This window comes from Siniperca chuatsi, linkage group LG8 (genome assembly GCF_020085105.1).
Source record: "Siniperca chuatsi isolate FFG_IHB_CAS linkage group LG8, ASM2008510v1, whole genome shotgun sequence".
Classification (NCBI taxonomy): Eukaryota; Metazoa; Chordata; class Actinopteri; order Centrarchiformes; family Sinipercidae; genus Siniperca; species Siniperca chuatsi.
This window is the reverse complement of record NC_058049.1, coordinates 996,228-1,008,880: the sequence shown is the minus strand read 5'-3', so window position 1 is coordinate 1,008,880 and position 12,653 is coordinate 996,228. Positions and strand designations below refer to the sequence as shown.

Here is a 12,653-nt window from a genome sequence, read left to right as displayed (position 1 = left end):
GCAGCTCCGATGCAAATACTAAAGACAAGAAAATAAAAACAGCGCAACAAGAAAACTGCAATTTGTTCAACTTTATTGAGAAACAAAAAACATCACAGAGCTATTAGTTGATCAATCAGCCATTGAGAGCTTCGAGTTTCGTCTTCAGTGCAAAAAGAGAACAGTGTTGAGGATGATGGATGAACTAACGGCTCTCGTCTAAAAACAAAACCTCGGGAACAAAAAACAACAACAACAGAATAAAACCAAAAAGCTGTCGTTTCTTTTTCTTTTTTTTTTTTTTTAAAAAGTGGACAAATCTCAGCAGCACGTGAACCAATCACTGACATGCATTAAATTATCTTATTGATATTCTTATTTATTGTAACAGTTCTCTTCAGTCCACTCTGGTTTGTGGTTTAGTTTCGCAGTTGGCACATTCACAGCTCAGAGTCCGCAGCCCTTCTTCACTCGGTTTATTTCTTTTTTTAGGAAGCAGAGAAAAAGGGCAAATCAAGGATTTAAAAGCATTTAAAGTCGAGGAAGGGGACAAAAAGGAAACGTGAACAAATTGCTGTTATTGGCCGCTGAGAGGGGGAGGGGGGCGTGGCCTCATGAGAAAAACAGTTTGTTCCAGCAGTGAGAAGGGGGTCACATGGCGTATTTCTGAGTCCAGTCCTGAGCTGTCTTGTTGTACCTGCAGACAGAAACACACAGGTGAGTCAGCATCTATCAGCTGGTCACCAGAGTGCAGGGACGATGCCATGCACACACACACACACACACACACACACACAGTCTCACTGTTGACCTTGTGAAACAACAGTTGACAAAACCAAGGACGTGCTTGTTCTGGAGCTTTCGAGCAGATAATTTTCGACAGTTCAACGTCCCAACGAGCCAGTAAGTGGACCTTGAGTGGAGGCCGTCACGTCAGATATAGACGAGAGCAGGCACGCGACACTTTCCTGTCTTCAGAACGACCACGCCCCCTTTTGGGTGAAAACAAGAGCTGTAAAAGTGCCAGCGCCTCCTGAAAAAACTAGCGGCGCTAAAAGCTGCTGCGCCGCATTTTGCACTTTTAAAAAAAAAAAAAACACTTTCTTTCCCCCCAAAGAGCGAAGGACAGTGAAAGAGGAGCTCCGTGGCTTCAGGCCGTCCACAGGAGCATGAAAATGGTGAAGTGTGGGGCCCGGCCAGTCGATACCTGTACGTCTGTGGCAAACGCTTCATCACAGGTGAGGTAATGATGTCACTGAGTAAATGGCACGCGTGCCGATTGTGCCTGTAGGTCGAAGCGAATCAGAAAAGAGTCTCGGTGATGGTGTGACTGAAGTTTTTGCTGTGTAAAAACACGGCCCTACCATAAAACACATGCTTTTAGAACGGAGTTTGGTTCAACAGTCTGCAACACGCAGCAGGGGCAGGGTAACCGCCGTCTTCCGTCCGCAAACTTGCCATAAAAAGCAGTAATTTCATCTCATTTTCTCCCCCGAGCGCCGTAAACTCGCTTCATCCCGACCCGACGTCGTCATCACGCCTCTCAGCCGAGTCACGGCAAGAACTCGACTAATCTGACACAGTGGCCATCTTAAGAGACGAGAAGAGCCGACTGATGCCACTTCGCGCTGCAGATCTGTGACATCCCGTCGGCCCCAGGAGACTCTTCCTGCCGGACTCCAGTTATGTGGACTCAGATGGTTTATGTAAAGACATTTATTTTGGAGACAAGAACCCAGACAGGAAGTGACACACTGCCGGAGAAGTTTACACTTATCTCACAAAAATATCTATTTATCTTTACATGCAGGTAAGAAAGAGTCGACATTAAAACAGCAATTAACTCGAATGAGGCAGAAACTGGCGATTTAAAAAAACAAAAAACAAAACTGTTTTCATGTTTTAGCTCATTCCTGCTCAACATTTTCTTACTCGTACATCAGTCTTTATAATGATCTCCCCTCCACAGCCGCTGCTTTCACTTCATGTCTACACCAGGCATTTGCTAACTAAGTTAGAGTTCAAGAGTTGAAGTGTAACATTAACACACTGAACTCTCTCCGTCTCGGTCGGGAGGAAAGTAAAAGCATTTCTAGTTTTTATTCAAAGTGCTAAAACATGAAAGCCCAACAGTCCTGGACACAGCAGCTCGGACTGTCTTTACGTTTGGAGCCATGCTCTGCATCAACGTGCTTCAAGTCCAGCAACACTTTCCTGACACAAGCTTTCAGAAACAGCGAGAACAGACTCGGGCGACAGCTCGGCTCTTACCCTCACAGCATGGCGTACTTCTCTGTCCACTCCCTGGCTAGTCTGTTATACCTGAGACCAAGCAGCAGGACACTCGGGTCAAAAACCTCCTCAGCACAGATTCTACTCGGGTTGAAATGCGCAGCTTTCCGTTTTAGGATAAATTCAAAGCTTCTGGTCCCGGCTGCGACCTGAACTCCGGCCTCCAGAGAAACGCTCTAAAAACACTAAATATCTGATCCGCTCATCTGGTTTACAGTGAATTCAGAGAGTCCTGGAGCCGGTCAGAGCTGTCGACGCCTCATTAAAGTCAACATGCAGCCCAGCTCCCATCTGATTAATGAGGACAAGGAGGGCGATGAAGGTTTTTCTGTTCATTTCAAACATCTATCTATCTATCTATCTATCTATCTATCTATCTATCTATCTATCTATCTATCTTCTCCTTTGTGCTGTTGGCTGGTGCTTGAGGAGGTGAACGGGCAGAACTGCCTCAACACTTCTCCCTCTCTGTAACTTCAAACTATTGTCAATAAAGTTTTCTTTGAGCCTGGGCCGTGTTTGCGGTCGACTCGGTTTGTTCCCGTTATTTTGTAACGAGCCACCGACCCTGTACAGTCTGTAAAAAAGGTTAAAAACCACCAACCAACCAGCTGGTGAAAGTTTGTTCTTACTGATGTACCTTTGCCTCTAATTCCCGGATTTCATTCAGTTTATTTTAATTTGAAGATCAACAGAACTTGCGGACGGCGCCTCGGCCCCCCGTCGGGGTTTCACAGACGTGGACTCACCTACTGGGGTCTGTTTTGTAGATGCGGGCGATCTCTGGCACTAGCGGGTCGTCGGGGTTCGGGTCACATAACAGAGAACAAATGGACAAAAGGACTGCGGAGAGGGAACAGGAGTTACAGCGGAAAACATGTCCATCAAATTATATAGAAATAAAAAATGGTTTATGTTCAACAGTCACTTTTATTTTGGACTATTAGCTAAAACACGTCTGAATATTACCGGCTGTCCACCTCCTTTCGGATCAATCCAACAATGAAAGCAGTCACCACCGGCTCTTTGTGTTACTAACTCGTGTGGAAAGCTCCATCTAGTGGCTATAATCTGACATTATTAATATGTCTACAGCAACTCAAAGCTTTAAATATCGTTGTGAATCCCGAGAGGACGTTAACGTTAAACTGCACTTTTTGTATTCGACAGAAAAGTTGGCCTCTGAAAACTTCCTACTACTTCCTCCACTTAGGTTTGTTTTGCAAAGCCTCAACGGTGATCATGAATCTTAGCGATCCATCCGGGTGCTTTTGCTCCGATTAAAGTTAAATTCAGAAAGCCGTTCGCATCTTACCTTTAGAGATAGTTAATGCTGGAGACCACTGTGACCTCAATATATCCAAGCAGATGCTGCCGTTACTGTTAATATTTGGGTGATAAATTCTTGTTGTGAAGGCGACCTGATGGACGAAGGAAACAGGACAAACACCGAATCATCTCCACAGATCAGAACAGCCTCCAGGACACAACACAGTGTTTCTTCAAGCTCAAACTTTAACAAAAACGGGGTCAGAAATTTTACTTTTCAACGGCAGAGCTGCATGTGACAACATTTTGCTTTACTTTCTTTTAAGAAAAACAAAAAAAACGTTGCCACAGTTTGTATTTTTTCCACAGCGAAGCACATTAAACTACGTTGCAACTGATGCTGCTCACAAGACAAAATGACGTCTAGTTTGTTTTCACTCACATTTTAAAGAAGCTTTCAGGTTTATTTAAATCATCCTTTTCTGTTGTTCCGGCTCTTCGTTTAAGCTACACGATGCTTACGCTCAAACCCGACTCACATTTTTAAAACTAACATTAAAGAAATGTTAAAGAAATGCTCACTGACCTTGGGTGGTTTGAAGGGATAATCTGTGGGGAAATGAATAGTCAGGAAGAATACTCCGCCCTGATAGGGACTGTCAGGCTGCAGCAGGAAACACAGGAGAACACAGGTTACACATTCATGTTCTCTCACACACATCATGCCTCCTAACGATAGCTCACGTTTTACTGCCATGACCGTTTTAGAAAAGAGCTACGAAGAGGAGTCACGTGACGCGGCCGGTGGAGGTGGCTGCCGGAGCAAGAAGCTCCGATCAGCATCTGTTGAACTCGTCCTGCTTTTGTCGTTCACAGCGCTTTGCAGCTAAAAAAAAAAATAATTAAAAAACGTCTTGTGGAGACACGGAGAAGCATCTGTGGTCCCAGAGCAGCAGTCAGGGGCACACCGAGTTACCACGCGTTGCCGAACTACAGCCTCGGTTGGGGGAAAGTTGTCTCTGGCTAGAGGACGAAGAAGAGGACGGCGTCCCCGGAGGCTAACGCCATAGCTACTGAGGCCGAAGTCGTCGACCTCCGCTTGAAGATGTGCAAAACTGCAACAGGCGCGATAATCTCCGACTTCCAGAAGGTAAAGAAAGCGTACGTTTGCTTTGTTGCACCCTGCAGTGCTGCAGAGCGAGGCTTCAGACAGACATGCTGTATACATCTGGAAGGACCGGGACCACGACACGGACGGGAATAACATTAACGTTATAACTGCCGTACATATTTCTTTCAATTAATATGTTCTATAATTTCCATACCTATTATTTCTGTCGTTTTAACATGTTTTTGTTACGTTTGTTTAAATTCATTCATGCACATTGAGTGCTTATGTTAAGTAGGAACTAAAGTACATATGCGTTACACACGGACATTTTTGAAAGGTGCAACAGGAAAAAAACGGATGGATTTAAGTTGTAAAGAAGTTGCAAAGAAGAAAAGATGTTTTTCATTTCTGTATTTTGATCGGGGTATTTCATTCCCTCTTGGTTATATGCAGCCAGCGAGGTATGTGAAGCATGTTTGTGTTTTTGTACAGAGTTTTTTGCAATATATGTGAATGTGTTTATGTTTTACATCGTCATACTGTAGTTTGACGGTGGATTTCATTGACGGTGAACGTGATAGCGGAGAAAAGAATGAGAAAGGCGATAAATCCATCAGTATCCAGAACCATGGCGTCGTTTGTTTCCCGGAGGGAGTGATAAACTCGATTACCTTCGATAACCGGGACAGAGTGAATCACTCGGAGAGGGGGCGCTGGCTGATGTGCACGAACTTTAAACCGGTCAATCTGACGCTTCCCTCCTCATGAGTCTGAACGTATTTGGGAGGCGGCTTCTTGTCATTTTAGGATGTAAATCTAACAATGTGCTCCTCCACCCGGTCCGTTAACGGCCTTGGGCGTTAACGTGTTAATGGGAGACATTAGTTCACAAGTTGCTGCATGTGAAAGAACGTCATATAGGACGTGTGACATCTTTTCTCCTGATGTACGATTATATTTCAATCTAAAAGTTGCAAGTCATAAAACAAGAAAAGACAACAACTGATACTTACAGGCCCCATAATAGTAGCTTGCCAATGAAACACTGGAGGAAAAAGGAAGAAAGTCGGTTAATAAAAAGCGTATTTACTGCGTGTCGTGTCTGTTTTTTATGTGTGAGGAAAGCAAAGAATCTCCTTACTGTCTTCGCCGACAGGCCCGGCGGAGCACTGAGCCGGGGGGTCTCGGGACAGATCGGTGAGCTCCTGGACACCCAGAGAGGAAAGACAGCAAGCAAAGAAAAGGAGACAGAAAGAAAGAGACGCTGCGATTAGGAGACGCTGCGTCACACAGTCACAGTTTCTCAATCCAAGGTTCATTAACTTTTTTTAGTTTTTAAATTAAAAATCACAAAATAAAGAAGCTTTTTTAGGAACAATCAGACTGAAGGTCTCTTTTCACTCGGTGCTATCTGTAGCAGCGACGGGTGTATCCGTCCCGTCCCACTGAACATATCTGATGCGAACCAACCAAATCACTTATATATTTGTGCCAGCTTCGTCCGCCGCTGTTTGGTATTTTGCATTTTGTTCTTCAGACTGTTTCCTGTTTGAAAACAGCAGCAGCCAGGTGTCGATGCGGCCGCTGATCTGATCTGATCAACGTGCTGGTTACCAGTTCATCCTGCCGTCAGCTGACAGTGGAGATCAGACCTGTGAACAAACGACCACTCACAGCACTTCTGAAACCGTACCTTAAAATAATCTTTAATTTTCCAGTGAAGACGCATATTCAGGGGTGGCTCCGTTACGAGGCTAACCACAACTATTGGGTTAATCAATCAATAATCAATGGATTAATATTGCTTATATATTAAGGGGCTTTAAAGAGTTTTGTGCATGGATTATTAAAAGGGGCTTGAAGAATTGACCGAATAGCATTGAAGCCATGTCTGAATTTTTATTTGAAGGTAAGAATCTTACAGGACGACTTCCATGCGTTTTTTGTTTTTACCCTTAAAACCCGTAAAAATACATAATATTATAGTCCATTAGCTAATCTCTTAAAATCCCATTAAGTCATTATTAATCGGTTAATTAGAACCCGCAGCAACTGTTCAAACACGTGTCGACACACCGAGACCGAGGTTTTCTGTCCGCTTTATTGTCTAACAGCAAACCTCATCACGTCGACCACAAACTCCCACAGATCTACAGGTATTTCCAAATCTACGAGTCCAAAACGTTCCAGAGAGATATCTGCACAAACCCAAGCAGGTGCACGAGCGAGACGCGACTTCATGCGACGGAAAGAAAACGTTCCTTCTTTCCTCTGTCGGAAACGAAACCCGTCGGCGAGACCGAAGGCGAAGCAACGGCCGCCATCTGTTTCTGAACGTACCGACTCCACGTCTCACTTCACGAAGCTCCCGCTAACACGCCGAACGAAACTTTATTTCTTTTGTTAAGAACGACGAAAAGCAACGTCGCAGTTTGAGCTCGCAAACTCCGCTGCTGACCAGACGTGGAAAAGAAACAAAACACAAACAAGTGGACAGCTTTAAGACTCGCTGTGCGTCGTTTCTGTGCGAAATATACACGTTTTTAAACTCACTGTGCGTTTGCGTTTCAGCTATATCAAGTTTTTGTTCCCGGCTCCGAAACTGAGCTCGACACAATCTCACGGTAACAAATCACAAACGTACTTTATGAATTTAACGTCAAACAAATGGCAGCGGATTCATTTCTTTTGCTCTCTGATTAATTTCATTCTTGGGCTGAAAAAAATAAATAAATAAAAAAATCAAATAAAAATCAGTCGAAAACAATAATTTTGATAATTGTTATTTATCAAGTCAACGCGTCGAGCTGGTTACAGCCTGCCGACGTCAGGGCCGGCTTCTCCGTCGGGTTCTGTATCGTTTTAAGATGAAAAGTTTGTTTTTTTTTGACTGTTGAGCTCTATCGTTCGGCAGAAGAGAGATTTAATAGCAGTTTAGCTTTTGAGTTCATGCTAAGAATCACACATCTACCATCATAGAAATCAGCGGTTGGTCTGCTTTGCTTTCGGCCTAAACAGGTTGGACGTGAAAGCGTCTTTACGACCTACAAGTTTCCCTGCAGCACGTTACAGTGGAGGCGGCCGGGATTACGTTTTTATGTCATAATTATGTACATTTAAGCTCATTAAGCTTCAGGGAAAACGAGCAGAGGCTCTACACCGCACAGCAAAGGCCAGGTATTTAATGAGCGAGGTGACTGTCTGAACTGGCATCGTGTAACTACGCTGATCACGAGGCGAGCGGCATCAGGATCTGTCCGATTCAGCGCAGCGTGACGGACTGATCGCAGCGATTAATCAGAGCGGCTCGTTGCAACGCGAGGAACAGAGAAAACCTCCACAAACCAACTTCCTGGAAGAAACTCTGGACTAAAAGCTCACGCAGGTGAAAACTTTGTATAATCCTGGAGCGTCCCACATGTGTCGTGATCGTGGCCGCGAGCAGGACAGGAACGTTTTCCCCCGTCAGCAGCTGCACGTACAGTAAATCTGACGTGCCGTGAACGCAGTTTCCGGGTGCGACCGAACGCGTGAAAGCTAGATTGGAGGACGAGACGAAGACGACGCTGCTGTCCGGACCACAGGTCCGCTGCCGTGAGCGGCCGGTAACATCAGGTCAGCCAATGAGACGTCTGAATGAGCGCGAGAAGGTTTTGCAGAAGTGGTTTATGTGAGCGAAATCTAAGGAGATCTCCAGGACTTGAAATATGCTGAAACCACCATCAGAGAGGTTTTTTTACTGTTGTTGAAAGGCTTCCACCTTCTCTGTCCTCTGTGTGAGTATGACGAAGTCTTAATGCAACCTGTCAGAGGTTGAAAATAGCCAACCCGCTAACTGCGGCAGTTAATGTCGTCAGGTTACTGGCTAAACTTGGCAGCAGCTGAATCAAATTCAGCTCGAGCCACATCAACACTTATTTCCACATGATCTTGTTTACTTCTAGAAAAACAGGTTTTACCTGAAGCAGCCATTTTGTCCTGCGACTCCAAACGTTTACTTCAAACCCTGAAAGACAACTATTTGACTTTGATTCTTTCGGCAAAGATTCAGCGCGTCACAAATCTGGTTGGAGGCGAGCGGGGAGGTTCAGAACACGGACGCGTCTGTGATAAGATATCCTAGAGCCGCAACAATCGGTCGATTGATCAACCGTTTCAGTCACTTTTCCAAGCAGAAAACGTTCTACATCTCAGTAAACCGGACCTCTCTGGGTTCTGGGCCGTTGGTCGGACAGAACGAGACATCTGAAGTCGTCGCTCTGGACGTTTTTCACTATTCTTGACGTTTTACAGACCAAAACAAAACAGTTCCATCACTACAGAGAGCGACATTAATTTTGAAGGCCGCAGCGTAGCCTGAAACAACAGCCGCCGCTCGGACATGAAGTCCGACCCGTCATGTGAATGCAGCATTAAAAACAAACTGAGACACACGGGCCATTATTGATGTGTAAGCAGCAGGCCTATTTTTACTGTGCGAGTCGTGCGGACAGAAGAGTCGGGAGGCCAGATCAGGATATAACAGCGGAGGGGGACGACACACACACACACGGCTGCTTGTAGGACGAGGGCTTGTATTTCCAGCCTGCAGGTCTCCCCGAAGCCAAGCTGGCCGTGTGTTTTGGTATGTGACATACAGGCTCGGCGCACACAGCTCATCTTTCAGGTTTGACCGAGTTTGGGAGGCGAGAAGACGGCCAGGAATTCAGACAGCGACTGTGACAGAAGCAGCTGGGAGAGCGGACACTGCCCTGGTTTTCAGAGTGCACGGACTGCTGCTAACGTGACTTATATATGTTTCTTGGCTTTTCACTTCATTCGCCAAAAAATAAATAATAAATGAAGCCGCGTTCCATCAAATACGTCCCCCTGAAAATCCTCAGATCCACTGGTTCCTCTTCGACTGTACAGCAGTGCTTCGTGCTCCTGTTCTGGGAGTAGAGGACATGTCGTGCCCCCCCCCCAACTTCAATTTTAGCAATCATTACGAATACTGGGGAAAGTAAAAAGTCCTGGTTAAGTATTATGAAGTAGTATGAACTATTTCATTCAAAACATGAAGAACAACATGAGTTTCTGTTGTGCAAATACATAAAAACTTGGTTGAATTGTCAGTTTGTAGACATTAAAACCATCCGGCCACACAGAAAGTGACCCAGAGTAAATAAGTTTCGTATTATGTTTGTCTAACTATGTCTGAATACGTTTCGCCAAACTAGTTCGTGATAATCTTCGCGTGCTTGTTTGTTCGTAGTTCCCATTTGAATCAGATGAAGTGAACTTCAGCTGATGTACAGTAAACTTCCCCGTGGACGTGAGGGAAGCCTGCACAGCACACAGAGAAGGTCAAAACAAACCTGTCTGACCTTCCCGTTCACACCTGGACCACTTCACCCCCGCCACGCGCTTCGATTTGTGTTTAACTGCTTGAATTCATGTGTTAAATTATTTTAAAATCCTCAGTACACTTCAGTCAGGCCGGGTACAACACCACAAAACTTTTGTCCGCAGCACTGAGTATTACAATGTTTATATTTTTATTTCTATTAGAGAGCGCAAAATACAACACAAAGCATCTCGGGACACACCGAAACACAAGTACAGCATCAGTCTCAAAAGGGCTGCAACTACTATTTCCAATATTTAATTTTTCAGTTTATAAAATAATTGATTCATACGTCAAAATGCCAATAACAGTTTTCCAGAGTCCAAGGTGAACGTCTTCAAAATGTCTCGCTTTGTCCGACCAACAGTCCAAAACCCAAAGAGATTAGATATAAAAACAGCAAATCAGCAGCTGGAACAAGCGAATGTTTGGCATTTTTTCTTGAAAACTTACTTAAAAACAGTTTGGCGATTGATTGATTGATTGATTAAAACCGACTTGTCATTTCAGCTTTGTTATATTTTCTTGTCACTGGTTTAGTTTGATGACAACCTGCCACCGATGTGTCAGTTAATAATAATGATAATAATAATAATAATAATAATAATAATGATGATAATGATGATAATGACCTGTCAGTCACCAGAGGCTGGCACCCAGTCCTTGGGTTAGTCTTGTCTATTCTTAGATCAGATTCTGCCAGATATAAAAACATCTTTTGGGAGTTTAAGCCTCTAATTTTAGAGATGTACAGCTGATTGTGCGAGGACAACTTCAGATAAAAACCTCGCTTAATACTTCTTATAATAAACATTTCCTGAGGTTTTCACATTTGCAATGTAGCTGTCTAACAGCATTGTTGTGACACCGGTCCCCAATTCACGTGTCAGTGAAACCAGTCCATAATAAATAAATAAATAAATAAAAACACATTTTGTACTAAGTAATTCAAATAAAAAGTGTGTCTCCGCTGGAAACTTCAGGGTGAAAACGCCTGAAAGTGAAAGCTGACAGTGGACAAAACAAAAGCCTGCGTCAGTAAAATAAAAGTAGGTCATTTTAATGTGCAGAAGTGGAAATAAACTACACAACATTTAATTTTCCGGGCCTTTCTGAGTCTGAAGCTAAAGCTAACAGCAGGTCAGTTAACTGAACCATTGTTTTATGTAAAAGCCTCGCATCGGGGGTGGGGGGGGGGGTTCTGTCAAATACCTTCCTCGAGTACAGCTGATTCATGTAAACACAACACTCACAAAATAACTTCACATTTCACCTTCAGAGCTGACGTCGCGAAACCAAACCAGAGCGATAATTTAGCGGTTTGTGTCAAATGTTGTGCCGGTCCAGTGTGGAGAGCGAGCTAACGCTGCTAGCTAACAAGCTAAAAGGCACACAAACGTCCGTTGAAACATTCACACGTCACGGCTTTGGTTATAATTAAATGAGGTAAAAAGGTAGTTCGTTACCTTGGAAATTCGTTTTAAAGCCATTGTGTCTGCGTGAAGGGACCGGCTGTCGAGGAGGAGGAGGAGGTGGAGGAGGAGGAGGAGGGCAGGCCAGCTAGGTGACGCTAACTAACTAGCATCTAGGACTTCGCTAGCTTTTGTGGCTGGCTTGAGGGCGCTAACTAGCTAGCTGTGCTGCACAAACGCCGGTTAAACTTCAAACTAACTGTTTCCTTAAATCGTTTTTTCACCGTCTGCAGCTCAGTCTGGAGACTGTCTCTCCAGCACGTCAGCCCTGACTTCAGGCCGACACTCAAATAACGAACCGGAGCGACCGAGGCAGCTCAAAATGTCTTCCGTTTCACCGTCAGAGGACCGGGAGCAGGAGGTCTCACTCCGACTCTGTTTCCAGTCACCGCAACACGCCACCCAACAACATGGTGGCAGGAACGGCCTCTTAAAGGGACAGTTCACCCCCAAAATCTAAAAATTCACATTTCTCCTCTCACCTGTAGCGCTGCTTAACCACCTGGATAGTTTTGGTGCGAGCTGCAGAGTTTTGGAGATATCGGCCGTAGAGATGTCTGCATTTTTTTTTAACATAATGGGACTATATGGCGCCAAAAAACTATATTTTTAAAAACATCAACAGCAAAATCTTTTTCCAGAAATCAGGACCCGGTTACTCAAGATAATCCACAACAAGGTCTATCTTTATTCTATAATATTTTTGTGTAAAATAACAACTTTATCTAACAATAATTTTGATTTGATGCAAAAAAATTACAACCTTACATTTGTAATATTACCATTTTATTTTATTCTTATATTTTGACTTTATTCTCAAAATGTCAATGATTTCACGAGAAAAAAGCCACAATATTCTGAGAATAAAGTCATGATATTACAGGAAGTTTGTAAACCGGTTAGGTTTGTCGAAAGGGAAAACAACAGTCCCATAACCAGGCGAAGAAGAAAAGCGAGCACCTGATTGGACAGCCTCTGACCAATGGCCTGAGGATAAAAAGTTTCTGCAGGTAGCCAATCAGATCGAAACACCAAGTAGCGGTCACGGACGTTAGCTGCTGTTACTTCGCTGCCAAACGATAGCGGTAAGCATTGATCTGTGAGAGCAGATATCAGTAAAATTGATAATGTTAATGCGTATTTT

The 12,653-nt window shown here is 44.1% G+C and overlaps 1 protein-coding gene across 3 annotated transcripts; it reads right to left on the bottom strand.

Moving 5' to 3' along the window:
* Positions 1-56: 56 nt before the first annotated feature.
* Positions 57-11,918, bottom strand: LOC122880711 (ubiquitin-conjugating enzyme E2 2-like). Of its 3 annotated transcripts, XM_044206099.1 has the most exons (8): positions 11,504-11,918; positions 5,793-5,856; positions 5,665-5,696; positions 4,127-4,204; positions 3,587-3,692; positions 3,021-3,114; positions 2,251-2,301; positions 612-676 (listed from the first exon to the last, which is right to left on the bottom strand). In XM_044206099.1, the coding sequence occupies exons 1-7, from the start codon at positions 11,525-11,527 to the stop codon at positions 2,253-2,255; spliced, it is 447 nt and encodes a 148-aa protein (XP_044062034.1). In that variant the 5' UTR covers positions 11,528-11,918; the 3' UTR covers positions 612-676; positions 2,251-2,252. The 3 variants fall into 3 exon arrangements, with proteins under 3 accessions (XP_044062035.1, XP_044062033.1, XP_044062034.1); XM_044206100.1 differs by lacking the exon at positions 2,251-2,301 and having other exon boundaries at positions 57-676; positions 11,504-11,911; XM_044206098.1 differs by lacking the exons at positions 2,251-2,301; positions 3,021-3,114 and having other exon boundaries at positions 57-676; positions 11,504-11,917.
* Between the last annotated feature and the right edge of the window lie 735 nt (positions 11,919-12,653).

Bases quoted from the DNA above. Each gene is read 5' to 3' on its own strand.
- LOC122880711 (XM_044206098.1), bottom strand. From the start codon at position 11,527: ATGGCTTTAAAACGAATTTCCAAG. The intron at 5,697-5,792 runs GTAAGGAGATTC...TTTTTCCTCCAG, and splicing joins CGGGCCTGTCGGCGAAGACA to TGTTTCATTGGCAAGCTACT. The intron at 4,205-5,664 runs GTAAGTATCAGT...TTCCTGCTGCAG, and splicing joins AAGCTACTATTATGGGGCCT to CCTGACAGTCCCTATCAGGG.